The 18,483-nt window shown below is 40.8% G+C and overlaps 1 protein-coding gene across 1 annotated transcript in view; it reads left to right on the top strand.

Moving 5' to 3' along the window:
* The window catches only part of LOC115205824 (collagen alpha-5(IV) chain), a 142,891-nt gene that overhangs the window by 59,210 nt on the left and 65,198 nt on the right, over window positions 1-18,483 (top strand). Inside the window, exons 6-14 of the mRNA XM_029772166.1 lie at window positions 15,576-15,638; window positions 15,805-15,858; window positions 16,371-16,397; window positions 16,481-16,555; window positions 17,137-17,199; window positions 17,379-17,414; window positions 17,642-17,689; window positions 17,848-17,922; window positions 18,259-18,303. Of these exons, the coding sequence (XP_029628026.1) occupies window positions 15,576-15,638; window positions 15,805-15,858; window positions 16,371-16,397; window positions 16,481-16,555; window positions 17,137-17,199; window positions 17,379-17,414; window positions 17,642-17,689; window positions 17,848-17,922; window positions 18,259-18,303 (486 nt within the window). The remainder of the gene's footprint in view (window positions 1-15,575; window positions 15,639-15,804; window positions 15,859-16,370; window positions 16,398-16,480; window positions 16,556-17,136; window positions 17,200-17,378; window positions 17,415-17,641; window positions 17,690-17,847; window positions 17,923-18,258; window positions 18,304-18,483) is intronic.

The following is an 18,483-nucleotide window of genomic DNA, read 5'->3' as shown; positions in this document are numbered from 1 at the left end:
TAACCTGTTGAGGACAGATGTTCCGCTAGCGGAACCCCGTTCCGCCTGCGGAACCCCTAGCCAACAGCCAATGGCATCGCACGGCGCGAAATACAAAACCAACTAAAATACCACAATTCAATTTTCTCAAACAATCAACTATTTTACACCATTTTAAAGATAAGACTCTCGTTAATCTAACCACATTGTCCGATTTCTAAAAGGCTTTACAGCGAAAGCAAAACATTAGATTAAGTTAGGAGAGTACATAGACACAAATAATCACACAGCCATTTTCCAAGCAAGCACATATGTCACATAAACCCAAACCACAGCTAAATGCAGCACTAACCTTTGATGATCTTCATCAGATGACACTCCTAGGACATTATGTTATACAGTACATGCATATTTTGTTCAATCAAGTTCATATTTATATAAAAAAACAGCTTTTTACATTAGCATGTGATGTTCAGAACTAGCATACCCACCGAAAACTTCCGGTGAATTTACTAAATTACTCATGATAAACGTTGACAAAATACATAACAACTATTTTAAGTATTATAGATACAGAACTCCTTTATGCAATCGCGGTGTCAGATTTTAAAATAGCTTTTCGGCGAAAGCACATTTTGCAATATTCTGAGTACATAGCTCGGCCATCACGGCTAGCTATTTTGACATCCGCCAACTTCGGGGTCACCTAAACTCAGAATTACTATTAGAAAAATTGGATTACCTTTGCTGTTCTTCGTCAGAATGCACTCCCAGGACTTCTACTTCAACAAAAAATGTTGTTTTGGTTCCAAATAATCCATAGTTATATCCAAATACCTCCCGTTTTGTTCTTGCATTCAGGTCACTATCCGAGCGCATTTCGTGTCAAAATGTTTCAAAATATTCCATTACCGTACTTAGAAGCATGTCAAACGCTGTTTAAAATCAATTTTTATGCTATTTTTCTCTTAAAATAGCGATAATATTCCAACCGGCAACGTTGTATTCATTCAAAGAAAGAAAGAAAAACATGGCGAGTTCTCGTGACTGCGCATCTCCAGTCTCACTGTCCCCAGGCTGACCACTTACAAACTCTGCTCCTATACTTTGCCCAGAGACAGCAGACACCCCATTCCACTTTCTGGCGGCTGTAGAGAGCCAATGGAAGCCTTAGAAAGTGTCACGTTACAGCACAGATGCTGTAATTTCGATAGAGATATAACAGAAGGACAACAAATTGTCAGACAGGGCACTTCCTGCATGGAATCTTCTCAGGTTTTGGCCTGCCATATGAGTTCTGTTATACTCACAGACAACATTCAAACAGTTTTAGAAACGTTAGAGTGTTTTCTAACCGAATCTATTAATTATATGCATATTCTAGTTTCTGGGCAGGAGTAGTAACCAGATTAAATCGGGTTTGTTTTTTATCCGGCCGTGAAAATACTGCCCCCTATCCCAAAGAAGTTAAGCCCACTTCCCACTGTTGATTGACTGCTTAACTGCCATGAAACTTTCAGAATTTCCTAGTTATAGGACACATTCTAAGACTGATTATGCCACACAGCTCACTCCAACTCACTAAAATATCCCACTATAACAATCCCACACAAACTAAATACTTTTCAATAGCTACCCTACTAACCACCGCTAACCAATATGACTACCTGACTAAGCCCATCTCTCTACAACAGTCACAATTACTACTGCAGTGTACTGCTACTTTTACTACTATTAGGCCTATTTCTACCACAATCAATACAACTACTAATACTACTACTAAACTCAACAAAAAGACAAACATCCTCTCACTGTCAACTGCATTTATTTTCAGCAAACTTAACATTTGTAAATATTTGTATGAACATAACAAGATTCAAGAACTGAGACATAAACTGAACAAGTTCCAAAGACATGTTACTAATATAAATGGAATAATGTGTCTCTGAACAAAGGGGGAGTCAAAATCAAAAGTAACAGTCAGTATCTGGTGTGGCCACCAGCTGCGTTAAGTACTGCAATGCATCTCCTCCTCGTGGACTGCACCAGATTTGCTAGTTCTTGCTGTGAGATGTTACCCCACTCTTCCACCAAGGCAAGTTCCCGGACATTTCTGGGGGGAATGGCCCTAGCCCTTACCCTCTGATCCAACAGGTCCCAGACGTGCTCAATGGGATTGAGATCCGGGCTCTTCGCTGGCCATGGCAGAACACTGACATTCCTGCCTTGCAGGAAATCACGCACAGAACGAACAGTATGGCTGGTGGCATTGTCATGCTGAATGGTCATGTCAGGATGAGCCTGCAGGAAGAGTACCACATGAGAAAGGAGCATGTCTTCCCTGTAATGCACAGCGTTGAGATTGCCTGCCATGACAATAAGCTCAGTTCGTTGATCCTGTGACACACCGCCCCAGACCATGACGGACCTTCCACCTCCAAATCGATCCAGCTCCAGAGTACAGATCTCGGTGTAACGCTCATTCCTTCGACGATAAACGCGAATCCGACCATTACCCCTGGTGAGACAAAACCGCGGCTCGTCAGTGAAGAGCACTTTTTGCCAGTCCTGTCTGGTCCAGCGACGGTGGGTTTGTGCCCATTGGAGACGCTGTTGCCGGTGATGACTGGTGAGGACCCGCCTTACAACAGGCCTACAAGTCCTCAGTCCAGCCTCTCTCAGTCGATTGTGGATAATCTGAGCACTGATGGAAGGATTGTGCGTTCCTAGTGTAACTCGGGCAGTTGTTGTTGCCATCCTGTACCTGTCCCGCAGGTGTGATGTTCAGATGTACCGATCCTGTGCAGGTGTTGTTACACGTGGTCTGCCACTGCGAGTACGATCAGGTGTCCGTCCTGTCTCCCTGTAGCGCTGTTTTAGGCGTCTCACATTATGGACATTGCAATTTATTGCCCTGGCCACATCTGCAGTCCTCATGCCTCCTTGCAGCATGCCTACGTAGATGAGCAGGGACCCTGGGCATCTTTCTTTTGGTGTTTTTCAGAGTTAGTATTAAGGACTCTTTAATGTCCTAAGTTTTCATAACTGTGACCTTAATTGCCTACCGTCTGTAAGCTGTTAGTGTTAACGACCGTTCCACAGGTGCATGTTCATTAATTGTTTATGGTTCATTGGACAAGCATGGGAACAGTGTTTAAACCCTTTACAATGAAGATCTGTGAAGCTATTTGGATTTTTACGAATTATCTTTGAAAGACAAGGTCCTGAAAAGGGACGTTTCTTTTTTTTGCTGAGTTTACTAATACTACTGGGCTACAGTCACTATTCCCACTACTACTACAGTCACTACTTCTAGCCTCTAACAATTCAAACTTCTAAACCTCTTCCACCAACATCAAAAATACTTTTGATCAGCTGAATTAAGCCACAGAATTTTTCTTGAAAACATACCCTTTCTACATTATAAGTATTGGGGCCATAGTTTTTCCTGATCAAGTCAGGCTTTTCCTGGTGTTAGGTTCTTATTTTTCAGAGTAAATGACTCACGGACACTAGAGAAGCTTTAACCAAGTTTAATTCTTCTCAAAGATTCTGTACAGCTGTAATCAGACAGCAAAACATTTTTCTCCATTGGTTATATACATCCTACTTTAGACACTCCTTCTCTCCAATCCTTAGTTTATTCCCACGAGAAAGAAGGTAACCAGATACTAATCTTGATTACTCCCTTAAGGGGAACTGACCTCACCTCCTGATCCACAGAAATCTATCTGTCTTCCCTACATCAACACAGTGCTCTGCTCCTGTCCCCCAACACATTCCACAGCTATCTGTCCTTGTCCTACAGAGAACCCTTAACTTTCTCCTTTGATTCTATGCTTCTTTCTCTATCATTTATTTAATATCTCAATGTTCAAAATGTCGAACCCACCAGTCCCTCCTCTTGAACTATAGCATCCTAATGTCCAGTTCATATAAACTTGGAAATTACTAATAAATGTATAAACAAACAACAATAATTAAACATTGTCGTGTCTTTGGCTATGCCGGATTAAGTGATATGACATGCTAACCTATAAAATTCTTTCTCTGTAATTAATATTACCTGATTAAGCTAATCATGTAAATGTAATTAACTAGAAAGTCGGGGCACCACAGAAGAACGTTTATAGAGCCGTTATCTTCCGAATAAACTCTTAAAATACTTAGTAATATTTTACATCGATAGCAGTCAATATGAACCCTTATCTTATTTTCAGTCTCATAATGAAAGTTGTAAATTCTTGGCTATCTTCACGAACCCTGGCTAACAAGTTGAATCAGCAATACAAAATTGGGTTTAACTATTTATTTACTAAATACCTAAACCAATCACACAGAATTACAAATACACAGAATACAATGATGTCATACAGAAAACGTCCCGGTGGACGGAACCTGTATGATGGCTGGTTACACAAAGGAAAGGGGGTTGGGCTTGAATGAAAGAGCGGGAAGACTTAGGAACAAAAAAACAGCCGCTATGCTATCGTAAATACATTATCTTATGCATTCTAAATTACCGCCCATTTGGAAAAGGAAAATGCAATAAATATTTACTCTGAGCTGCGCTTCGGTAGATTGGTCGTAGATGCTGGCCGGGTTGGCCAACAGATCTTCCTGTCCTCGGAAGAATGTCTCTGGTGGTAAATTGGATACGTGGTGGTATCTTCGTCTGTTTGTTAGACTGGATCCGTCGTCCGTCCTTTCCTAGCCCACGTCTACAGCGGCCGCTGCTAACTCAACGGCTAGGAAGTATCACTTCTGTAGTGAATAAGCTCAAAGTTCATACCATTCGCCACCAAAGCTCACGCCGAGGTTGGCTTAGTTCTGTACTTGACGTGTGTCCTTCTAACGTAGAGGCTGCAGACCTCACGTACTGTAACATGTGGTTATCTTTTCGTCAAAGGCTTATATAGTGGAGAGGGGGAAGGATGTGTTTCATCGTTTATAACCCCTGTCTCTGGCCACTGATCAAGCAGGGCACTTTCCTTATGAAAACCCAATTCTCTCATTTGGAAGCTAAAATTACATGTAATCTCCTAACAAACAATTTCAATATCAAACATTTCAATTGCATAACAATTCCATGTGACTCTGATAACTAGAGGGTGTATACTTTCCCAGGTACAGTTTATGTCGTCCTGTCATCAGTCATAATGTCTCAGATGACAACCGAACTGACATCCATATTCATTAAGTTCCAAAGCATATTTCCAACTGATTTTATTATCAAAATATGGTTCCTTTCCCCATTTGTTTGATGTTCCCAGACTCTATATTTAACAGGAAAGCAGTCCTTCAGGACAGCAGTCCTTCAGTAGGGTCAGAAAGAGAGGGGAAGGGAGAAAGGTATTTATGGGGGGGTCATAAACTTTACCCACAGGCCAACGTCATGACAACATGAATAAAAAAAACTAACAAATGATTATAAAACATGACTTACAACAAACAAACAATGAAAAAACAGTCACCGCGAGGTGTACAAATTCAGAGACATGGCCTCCATACTATGATCACACAACAAAATGCCATTCCAGCTGAATCTGCCATCTTGTTCAATGGCAGATGGAGGGGCGTTGTTTTCTCCACTTCCCCCTTCTGCTTCCTGAGAGATTGATAGCACAAGACTTGGAAAGCAACAAAAATACATAAATCATAACAGTATTAACAATGTGATGAGCTATGCATATTTATATATGCAAGAAAACCAAAGTCTGAAACCATGACAATTCCCACTCTCTCTTCACCTGACTCTATGCCTCCAGGATAATTTCCTGCTAGGTTCCACAAAAATGAAAGCTTCCTCATGCTTTCACCCAGTCTTCCCCTTTAGGCCCCAGGTTCCGAGAGGTGTTACCAAGTCATGTCATTTTCACTTTGTTCCCCATTTTCTCCATTTCACCTGATAGGCATGACACCTGATATGCAAGTGCGTATCCCTAATCCACGTTCCATCCTCTTGAGGTAACTCAGCACTGTATCTGCTTTCTCATCAATGCCTTCAACATTTTGTTAACAGTACAATTACCCCTCTATCCTCTATCATATGATGCATTAACCCATAAAGCAGCTAAACCCCAAACCAACTATGATGTTTATAGTAGTTCCCAGACCCAACCCATCTGTATGTCTTACAGTGGAATCTAGTCTCTCTCTTGCTCCGCTTCCTGTGTCATGGTGTCTTCACTCACCCATTATGCAGTTGGACCTCACTTCACGTGAAAACTATGCACCCCCCACGGAGAGACATGACGATCTTAACCATTGCAGGTACTGTACGGAGTAGTGTCTCTCAAACCAATGCTGTTCCAACACCCCGCCTGGTGTCTTTTGATGTAAACTTAATCTCCAGAATTCAGCCCATGTCCTTGGTTATATCTCTGCTTCCACCTGAGGGTATGCACACTGCAACACATGGGTTGTTTCCTGACAACATAATTTGTGATATTTTAATTACCGCATCCCCGCATCAGTTACCAGTAACCAATCCATGTGACATAAGTCATCATAAACTGATATCCCAACAATGCTACAAAAGTAACCATTGCTACTTCCAACATGGCCCATGACTATAGTCTCACAATACCCCTCATTTGCGCAGTAGTCCAATTCCATGCTATCAATATAGCATTCTACGCTTCTACTACTGCTCCTTCTGTTACTGTCCCTACAGCGACTGCTGTGAGACTAGCTATTGCTCGGAATTTGTCTCCTGCTCTCCTATTGTCTTCGTGTTTTATTGATAAGTCTAGGACTGAACTTTCAGATACCCCCTAACTGTGACCCAGTTTATCCCGTGGTCCGGGTATGTGTAACGTTCAGTTAAATCCCCATATTGTGTACAGTTAGCACATGTAACTTTTGCATGTCACATTTCATGGCCCTTGATAATGTCCCAAGTTTTAATATCCGAGTAGATACTTCCGTTTCTCCCACGTACACGAGTCTCTCACCTGAGCTTGTTCTCTCTCCACGCTCACTCCACACGCACTCTCAGCAGTCCGGCCCTGTTTTATGGCTCGGACTCAGATAGGAGTGGTAAAAGTCACTGTCTCTCATTGCACACCTTTGTCGCTCTTTCTTCAGCCGGTTAGGGAAGGTTTTGAGGTTGACACACACTGTCTATGGTCAAATTATTTCTACCATGCATTGAAACACGATCTGACGTCACCTTGAATGATAACCAAAAAAAAAAACACAGATCATAATAACAGTTAAGTTCATTACATTTCTGTTTCAGGAAACCAGACAAACATTGACTATACGACGAATTATGACATTAACCTTTTCTTTATACAGTGAGGGAAAAAAGTATTTGATCCCCTGCTGATTTTGTACGTTTGCCCACTAACAAAGAAATGATCAGTCTATAATTTTAATGGTAGGTTTATTTGAACAGTGAGAGACAGAATAACAACAAAAAAATCCAGAAAAACGCATGTCAAAAATGTTATAAATTGATTTGCATTTTAATGAGGGAAATAAGTATTTGACCCCCTCTCAATCAGAAAGGTTTCTGGCTCCCAGGTGTTTTTTATACAGGTAACGAGCTGAGGTTAGGAGCACACTCTTAAAGGGAATGCTCCTAATCTCAGCTTGTTACCTGTATAAAAGACACCGGTCCACAGAAGCAATCAATCAATCAGATTCCAAACTCTCCACCATGGCCAAGACCAAAGAGCGCTCCAAGGATGTCAGGGACAAGATTGTAGACCTACACAAGGCTGGAATGGGCTACAAGACCATTGCCAAGCAGCTTGGTGAGAAGGTGACAACAGTTATTCGCAAATGAAAGAAACACAAAAGAACTGTCAATCTCCCTCGGCCTGGGGCTCCATGCAAGATCTCAACTCGTGGAGTTGCAATGATCATGAGAACGGTGAGGAATCAGCCCAGAACTACACGGGAGGATCTTGTCAATGATCTCAAGGCAGCTGGGACCATAGTCACCAAGAAAACAATTGGTAACACACTACGCCATGAAGGACTGAAATCCTGCAGTGCCCACAAGGTCCCCCTGCTCAAAAAAGCACATATACAGGCCCGTCTGAAGTTTGCCAATGAACATCTGAATGATTCAGAGGACAACTGGGTGAAACTGTTGTGGTCAGATGAGACCAAAATGGAGCTCTTTGGCATCAACTCAACTCGCCGTGTTTGGAGGAGGAATGCTGCCTATGACCCCAAGAACACCATCCCCACCGTCAAACATGGAGGTGGAAACATTATGCTTTGGGGGTGTTTTTCTGCTAAGGGGACAGGACAACTTCACCGCATCAAAGGGACGATGGACGGGGCCATGTACCGTCAAATCTTGGGTGAGAACCTCCTTTCCTCAGCCAATGCATTGAAAATGGGTCGTGGATGGGTATTCCAGCATGACAATGACCCAAAACACACGGCCAAGGCAATAAAGGAGTGGCTCAAGAAGGAGCACATTAAGGTCCTGGAGTGGCCTAGCCAGTCTCCAGACCTTAATCCCATAGAAAATCTGTGGAGGGAGCTGAAGGTTCGAGTTGCCAAACGTCAGCCTCGAAACCTTAATGACTTGGAGAAGATCTGCAAAGACGAGTGGGACAAAATCCCTCCTGAGATGTGTGCAAACCTGATGGCCAACTACAAGAAACGTCTGACCTCTGTGATTGCCAACAAGGGTTTTGCCACCAAGTACTAAGTCATGTTTTGCAGAGGGGTCAAATACTTATTTCCCTCATTAACTTCTATGGGCTAGGTGGGACGTTAGCGTCCTGTGGGACACAGCCAGTGAACTATCAGGGCGGAAAATTCAAAAACAACAAAATGTCATAATTCAACTTTCTCAAACATACAACTATTTTACACCATTTTAAAGATAAACTTCTCATTAATCTAAACACATTGTCCGATTTCAAAAAGGCTTTACAGCGAAAGCAAAACATTAGACTATGTTAGGAGAGGACAAAGACAACACACAGCCATTTTCCAAGCAAAGACATGTGTCAATAAAACCCAAAACACAGCTAAATGAAGCACTAACCTTTGACGATCTTCATCAGATGACACTTCTAGGACATTATGTTACACAATACATGTATGTTTTGTTCGATAAAGTTCATATTTATATCCAAAAACAGCATTTTACATTGGCGCATGATGTTCAGAAAATGTATTCCCACCAAAACATCTGGTGAATGTGCACATCAATTTACAAAAATACTCATCATAAACGTTGACAAAATATACAACAATTATTTAACCTCTGGCGCATGTGGGACGAATTCGTCCCACCTACGTAACAGCCACCTGAATTCAGTGGCGCGATTTTTGAATCGTTTGAAATACTATTACTTCAATTTCTCAAACATATGACTATTTTACAGCTATTTAAAGACAAGACTCTCCTTAATCTAACCACACTGTCCGATTTCAAAAAGGCTTTACAACGAAAGCAAAACATTAGATTATGTCAGGAGAGTGCCCAGCCAGAAATAATCAGACACCCATTTTTCAAGCTAGCATATGATTTCACAAAAACCCAAACCACAGCTAAATGCAGCACTAACCTTTTATGATCTTCATCAGATGACACACCTAGGACATTATGTTATACAATACATGCATGTCTGTTCAATCAAGTTCATATTTATATCAAAAAACAGCTTTTTACATTAGCATGTGACGTTCAGAAAAAGCATACCCCCCGCAAACTTCCGGGGAATTTACTAACAGTTTGCTAAATTACTCACGATAAACGTTCACAAAAAGCATAACAATTATTTTAAGAATTATAGATACATTACTCCTCTATGCACTCGATATGTCCGATTTTAAAATAGCTTTTCGGATGAAGCACATTTTGCAATATTCTAAGTACATAGCCCAGCCATCACGGGCTAGCTATTTAGACACCCACCCAGTTCAGCCTTCACCAAAATCACATTTCCTATAAGAAAAATGTTCTTACCTTTCCTGTTCTTCGTCAGAATACACTGCCAGGACTTCTACTTCAATAACAAATGTAGGTTTGGTCCCAAATAATCCATCGTTATATCCAAACAGCAACGTTTTGTTCGTGAGTTCTAGACACTATCAGAATGCTACATCACGGTCATGAGCATGGCGCATGGCGTGACAAAAAATGTCTAAATATTCCATTACCGTACTTCGAAGCATGTCAACCGCTGTTTAAAACCAATTTTTATGCCATTTATCTCGTAGAAAAGCGATAATATTCCGACCGGGAATCTGCAATGAGCCTAAACAGCCGAATGAAATTTCTCCACGGGGGCGAATCGTGCACGCGCCTCATTCAATGGTCCTCTGATCGGCCACTGGCAAAAGGCGATAATCTGTTTCAGCCAGAGGCCGCCTCGTCATCGTTCAGGTTTTTCCCGGGTTCTGAGAGCCTATTGGAGCCCTAGGAATTGTCACGTTACAGCTAAGATCCTTACTCTTCAATAAACAGATGCAAGACGCACGACTCCTTGTCAGACAGGCCACTTCCTGCATGAAACCTTGTCAGGTTTTTGCCTGCCATAGGAGTTCTGTTATACTCACAGACACCATTCAAACAGTTTTAGAAACTTTAGGGTGTTTTCTATCCAAACCTGAACAATAATATGCATATTCTAGCTTCTGAGTTGGTGTAGGAGGCAGTTAAAAATGGGCACATATTTTTTCCAAAATTCTCAATACTGCCCCCTATCCCAAACAATGGTATTTTTAACGTAAAATTGCGATAATATTCCAACCGTACAATAGCATATTCATTCAAGAAGAAAAAGAAGGAGGGGCGCACTCGCAGGACCGAGAATATCCAATCCCTTTGTTGCCAGGCAGTCCACTCAAAAACTGAGCTCCTATTATCTGCCCAGTGACAGGAAAATGCTCAAACCACTTTCTGAAGGCTTTAGACAGCCAATGGAAGCCTTAGGAAGTGCAACGTCCACCACAGACACTGTAGCTTCGATAGAGAATCAAAAGAACTACAATTCTCAGACTTTCCACTTCCTGCTTGGAAATTTCTCAGGTTTTTGCCTGCCATATGAGTTCTGTTATACTCACAGACACCATTCAAACAGTTTTAGAAACTTCAGAGTGTGTTCTATCCAAATGTACTAATAATATGCATATTCTATGCATTGTACCTGTTTAAATTGGGTATGTTTTTCATCCGGCCGTGAAAATACTGCCCCCTAGCCCAGACAGGTTAAAATGCAAATCAATTTATAACAATTTTCTGCATTTTTGCATTTTTCAGGATTTTTTTGTTGTTATTCTGTCTCTCACTGTTCAAATAAACCTACCATTAAAATTATAGACTGATCATTTCTTTGTCAGTGGGCAAACGTTCAAAATCAGCAGGGGATCAAATACTTTTTTCCCTCACTGTACCATCTCTAAGACATGGTGTCAAAAAGCATAACATAATGTTACTGCTAAAAAAAATAGATTTTATAAATTAGTCAACACTCCCTTATTCTTCTGGCGACCTCTAGGAAGAGTTACCAGATCATGAAGATAGCAATACATATATCACAGTCCATTTGAAGTTACTGTCATCCCTTATTAACATATATTTTCCTTTCTATATGCAGCCTGAACACAGTACCACTGTATAGGTACCCCAATAACCAGGACCTCAGGGAACTGGTAATTTACCCCTTTCAAACACGTGATTAAAATAAACATGTTAAATCAAAAATAAACAATTTAGAATTACAACTCTTTATAATTCCCTCCAGAAATAATAATAATCCTAAAGTAATGGTACAATTTGGATAGAGAATAGTGTTTCCCATGAATTTTATAATGAAACCCCCCTTCTATTTAATTCCTAATGAAGTTGATCATTCTTCATTAGGAATTTTAAATTTTCAGGGCTTTCGTCACCATTAAAATGTTTCCTCTCCCTTTCTTTCCCTGTCCTAAGTAAACAATTTAAATACCTTTTTCAAAACATTTCATCCTCCTGCATACCCATTTTAACTGAATTGAAAAGACTCCTTCCAATAAATCCCACAACACGGCGATAGTATCTCTCCACCGAGTCTAACGATTCACTGGTCTCCTTTTCCGCATGATTCTCCATAACCATCATACCATATAAAAAAATGTAAGTTAATTTTAGGTTTGGTACCCCAATGCTAATTCCGTGTGACCCCTCTACCCTTTCGTCCATTCTAGAATCCCATTCCAGAATAAAACGACATCAAATGTAAATGTATTTAAAAATAAAACCACATAAAATGTCTATGGCTATAAACAAACCCTAAGGCCTTCTGAATTTGCAATAAGTGTTCGGTCATATAATTCAAATGTGTTACCTTTAGAATCCATTCCCGTGGCACTTCGGATAGAATCTTCAACCCAAAATACGTTTTCCTGTGGCAAATTTAGCCAATGTCTCATCGTAAGGAATTCGCAATATATACATGTGGATTTATAACACTTTCTCTCACCAAGGCAGCCGCTTAGCCATTTCGGCTGCTTTACGATTACCTATGGCGATTTTATCTGTACGACTTGTATGAGCTTCACATTTCACCACTGCTAATTTACTGGTTAACTGATATTATTCTAATAATACATATACTTCCAGACCATTTTTATTGGTGTTCCTGTTGCTGCTAACATGCCCTGTGGTGACCACAATGTACCGAAATCATGAATTACTCCAAATGCTTACCACACACAGCGTACCCCTTTACTCTATTCCCTTCTATGTTCATGTAACTAGAGCCATCTGTATACAATATTTTTCCCGATTCCAATGCTGTCTCTTGCAAATCAGGCCTAGGTTTTGGAGTAATCTGATCTGGGTCACATGCATGGGGAGGGTGAATCACATACAACGGCATTAACAAAGCAGGATTCAAAGCACCAATCTTATGAAATTGTAGATTTTCCCTATTTTAACGTTAACTCCCAGTTTGTCCATCTTGCACTAGTAACATGTTGTGCTTTGTCATACGTGCTTTATGACCCTGTTCCGGCAAATTGTCTACCAATGTGGTGCGTTCGCGCATGTGAGTTTCTTTGTCTTTTTGACGCTAATAACAAATCCTCTACGTATTGTACCAACACAGAACCTACATTTGACACCCTTTTAAGGATTGTTTCAATGCAAAATGATATCACGTGGGACTATTTGTAAATCCCATCGGTACTCTACTAAAAGTTAGGTAAAACATGATCTAATACATCTTCCATCACATAGAAACCGTAATCTCCATGAACCACTTATCAATCGAACAGAACTATACACTGCTATGTGAAAGTTCCATTCTTGCTAACCTTAAAACGAGTAGTTGTTGCTCTTTTGAAAAAGATGCAAACTTTTGTATAGCTGCATTTTCTGCTAATGTACTTGGTTCCAGTATCACCTTACACTCATTCTTCCAATGCCCGATAGTCCCACATCTAAAACAGGGAGCCATCTCCTTACGTTTTGATGTTTTTTTCGCTACATTTCTTAGTTTTATCCTGGCCATTGAAACCATAGTTAGTGATTTTCTTTATGGCTCTACTAACCCTTCGCACGTCTGCGAGGTGAGCGCAGTCATATTCCACTCTCAAAACATTGTCTCAAATTAAATCTACTACTCTGCAATTACCATTTTGCTCACAGGGTTCAACCCCGTCATTAAAGCAGAAGCGCAAATTTTATCAATACACTCCCGTTCCCAGGCCTTCTGTAGTAAAGTACTGGTGTTACGCTTTCTGGGTTTATCGTTATGCATTTTCTATTGATAGAATGCTGACATCAAAACGCTGGTATATTGAGCTTTTGATTCTGGTTTCATGTCCTTGTGCCAGATCATAATTGCCTCCCTGAATTCTTTATTTGATTTGAATTCTCTGTCAGCAGGAAAATGTTGTCAAATTTTTTCTAATTTGCTCAATTTTTTCCATATTCCAGCCGAATTGGTAGAATGCTCGTGCGCTTCTTTTAGCGCCTCCATGGCTTTATTAAATTCCGCTATCTCTTTATTACAGAGAGAAATGGGTTCGTTTGTTGCCCTATCAATAGTTATTATTCATAAACACTCCCGTCGGTGTTCAAGGTATTTTATATTTCTTCAATCCCGTCTCTAATACACACCTTCTATTAACTATTTTCTTAGATAGCACTACACACTTCCCCGGATAATAATTCATTGGTCACGGGCACTTAATACTTTGTATTAGAACCAATACCATAGTGTCTGCGAATTTAGTACTGGAGAATACGGACTGAACTTTATGTCCTTTTCCAATACTTCCTCCAATATCACTATTATTGATAACCCACATCATTTCTCACCGCGCCCTCTCATCATAGGGCATAAACCAACCTCTCTCCATATTGATACTGCTACTACACGTAAATCAAACAGTGTTCGAATATCCTATCTTTTCTTTTCGTTTTTAACTCACTACCTTCTAGAACTCTCGTCTTAAAACTCACTGCAACGGGGACTTTTGTCCTTTTTACAGATCTCGCAGGGGAATACCCCGACTAGGGTCCTATCCTATATGGAACCTACCCTTCACGTATATTAGCCTGGCTCTCGCAGAGAAAAATCTCCACTTGGAACCTATCATTAAAGGAACCTACCCTTCACGTATATTAGCCTGGCTCTCGCAGAGAAAAATCTCCACTTGGGACCTATCATTAAAAGGAACCTACCCTTCACGTATATTAGCCTGGCTCTCGCAGAGAAAAATCTCCACTTGGAACCTACCATTAAAGGAACCTACCCTTCACCTATATTAGCCTGGCTCTCGCAGAGAAAAACCTCCACTTGGGACCTATCCTTAAAGGAACCAACCCTTCACCTATATTAGCCTGGCTCTCGCAGAGAAAAATCTCCACTTGGGACCTATCATTAAAAGGAACCTACCCTTCACGTATATTAGCCTGGCTCTCGCAGAGAAAAACCTCCACTTGGGACCTATCATTAAAAGGAACCTACCCTTCACTTATGTTAGCCTGGCTCTTATATTTTTATCTGGATCTCGCAGAGGAAAAACCTCCACTCGGGACCTAATCCTTATGGAACCTACCCTACACTATATTTAGCCTAGCGCTATGGACTCACGGACACTAGAGAAGCTTTAACCAAGTTTAATTCTTCCCAAAGGTTCTGTACAGCTGTAATCAGACAGCAAAACATTTCTTTCCATTGGTTATATTCATCCTACTTAAGACACTCCTTCTCTCCAATCCTTAGTTTATGCCCACGAGAAAGAAGGTAACCAGATACTAACCCTGATTACTCCCTTAAGGGGAACTGACCTCACCCCTTACCTCCTGATCCACAGATATCCATCTGTCTTCCTATATCAACACGGTGCTCTGCTCCCGTCCCCCAACACATTCCAACACATTCCACAGCTATCTGTCCTTCTACAGGGAACCCTGGAAACAGTCCTGGAGGACTGCTTAACTTTCTCCTTTGATTCTATGCTTCTTTCTCTATCATTTATTTAATATCTCAATGTTCAAATGTTGAACCCAACACTGGTTAAAACTTCTGTCCTCGTATAGTGTACTGTAAGCTATCCGTATCATGTAAGTATTGATGTGAAGTGTTTGTATGTGAATGGCCCTATGACTTCCTCTCTTCCAGGGAATCCCAGGAAATGAAGGACCAATGGGGCCATCAGGAACCCCAGGATGCAATGGGACGAAGGTACAGTCTTGCTTTTGGATATTAAGTACTTATAGAAGCTCTCACACACACACACACACACACACACACACACACACACACACACACACACACACACACACACACACACACACACACAGAGAGACGTATGTACATATCTGATGCCCTATCATTGTGTGTGTTTCAGGGGGACAGTGGATACCCAGGGTTACCTGGGGTGCCGGGACCTGTTGGATTACCAGTAAGTGCTGTCAATATCCTGTCAAGTGTCACTAAGCACCTTACTGTTCCTGTCTGTCTGTCATCAATCACAGCCATCAATCATGTGATCTTAATCATTAGCCTATTATATGGGAATTGATAAATAAGGTTTCTAAGAGTGAACAAAATAAAAGTTAATGAATTAACATTTAAATATACAAAATATATTATACTTCTTACAAGTGTTGTGTATGAACAAATGACTGTTGAAAATGGAAATTATGTGTTTAATTTATTTTTTAAACAAGATCCCCGTGTTCAGTCCTATGAAAATGTCATAGGCTATGGTGTAACCACAAAGCACCACAAATCATTATAAACATATATATATATATATATATATATATATATGTAGCTGTCCATCACCTTTGCTGCAAGTTATCACCCTTCCAGGTTTTGCCCCCACAGTGGTAGATACAATTGTGTCAGGTCTTGTTTAGCTTTTACAGTAAACTTGTGATGCGCAGCTCACACTTGTCTTTTTTATTGAAGGGTGTTCATGGATTGCCAGGATTTAAGGTACATCCAAATATATCTACTGACCCTGTAAACGATTTGTGTGTTTTGTTGTGGACCCTAAGATTAAAGTATTGTCCTTACAGGGAGACTCCTACTACTTCCCACCCGCTGCTGAGGTTGATGGACATCTTGGACCACAAGGGAGAGATGGTGTGAAGGTAAGGAGACCTCCCACCCTGCCTACACCTGGGTTCTGTTCATTGCGCACCAAACGGAAGAAAGCTGACTAGCACAGGGAGGGATTACCTGGACTAAATCAACATTTTTGTGTGTATACGTTTTGCGTACTGTATTGATCGCAACCCATTACTCACATGTCTCTGAGTTTATGCTTCTATTCCAATAGGAAAAGGATGGACTTGCCTAGTACCTATCATTACTATGGCCAGGAGTTTCTTTCCTGACCACAGCCCCTATAGTTGTAACTTGGACCAAGAGTTTTCACATGGTCAGGGAAAACTCCTGGGGCCCTATATTACAGTTATACTTTCATGTGTATCGTGGCATGTGAGGTTGAGTAGTTAGTGCCACAGACCCCGTTACATGTGTATAGCCGAGGCTACTAGAGAAAGCATGGGTTGGAATCCGACCCACTGCACTTTTGACTCATAATCTCTCCTACCTTTGCTGTCTCCTCAATAACATTGTCCTATCTCATTAAATAAATACAAAATCACAAAAAATATTATAGAAAAAAATAATTCTATGTGCAATCGACTGACTGGCCACTGTTTTTTAGGGTCAGCGAGGGTTACCTGGACTGCCGGGTCTTCCTGGGCTGGAGGGACCGAGCGGGACTCCAGTCAGTTGACACCTAAATGAAGTTCAATATGTGTCCTCCCTTTACTTATTAACCTATGTTTATTTTGAAAGGCTTTTACTGTAATGTTTTTCTGAATGTCCTCATTCATGATTCCATGTGCTCTTCCTGAATGTATAAATCGCTGACTTTAAATTTTTATTTATTATTAATATTTCCAGGGATTACCTGGGTTAACAGGTGTACAAGGAGAGAAGGTCAGTCTCATTGTAAATACTTGTTTCCATTTGTGTGTGTGTGTGCATGCGTTTGTGTGTATGTGCATGCGTTTCTTCCTGGATGTTTTGGAGCTGTCCATGGTGTTGACCGTTCACATTACTGCACTAACAATATAGTAATGTGATATTGAGTGATGTCCCTCTTCAGTTCCTGCCATTTAGAGGGGTGTGTTGCACTATTTATAACAGCTTTATTTCTGTTTCAGGGTCAGGAAGGTCCAAGCCCTGTAATTCCAGGCCCAAGAGGTCAAAAGGTATTACCTACCTGTGTGATATCGATCTTTTCTACTTTCACGTACAGTACAACTCTCTCTTGCATATTATCCTGCCTCAGTATAGTTTGTTCTGGATGCATGCTGAGTGTATCTAATGTACAGTATATTGTGACAAAATGTAAATGTTTTGTTCTCAGGGTGACCAAGGCCCTCCCGGGATACCTGGACAGAAGGGCATAAAGCTGTATGCAGAGGGTCCCAAGGAACTGAAGGTTTGCCACACTTAACATACTCGGTTTCTCTCACAGCAATTTTTACTAATCCACACTGACACAAATCATGATCATCACATTTACATTTTAGTCATTTAGCAGAAGCTCTTATCCAGAGTGACTTACTGGAGCAATTAGTGTTAAGTGCCTTGCCCAAAGGCACATCAACAGATTTTTCACCTAGTCAGCTCAGGGATTTGAACCAGCAACCTTTCGGTTACTGGCAAACATAATTACCAATCACCATCACCCGAATCAGCTTCATCATCATTATTACCCATATACATCATATTGTCACACAAGTAGAACAGTGTTCTGACTTTCTTCTCATTGCAGGGGGAGCCAGGTGATACAGGAGAGAAGGGGTGTACAGGCCAGCATGTGAGTTATAACCTATTGGGGATCATTACAGTGAATTAAATTAAACTAATTGATTTTAATTTAATAATTGACATGATCTTTGAGCCAGTACAAAAGTTGCCAGTTCAAATCCCATTGCATGTATACTACTACTTGTGGGCTGTGCTCTGTCTGTCTGTCTGTCCGTCTGTCCATCTGTCC

The sequence above is a fragment of the Salmo trutta genome, chromosome 13, assembly GCF_901001165.1.
Source record: "Salmo trutta chromosome 13, fSalTru1.1, whole genome shotgun sequence".
NCBI classification, from domain to species: Eukaryota; Metazoa; Chordata; class Actinopteri; order Salmoniformes; family Salmonidae; genus Salmo; species Salmo trutta.
Note: the sequence above shows the minus strand (reverse complement) of the source record. Positions and strands in the feature narration are given on the sequence as shown.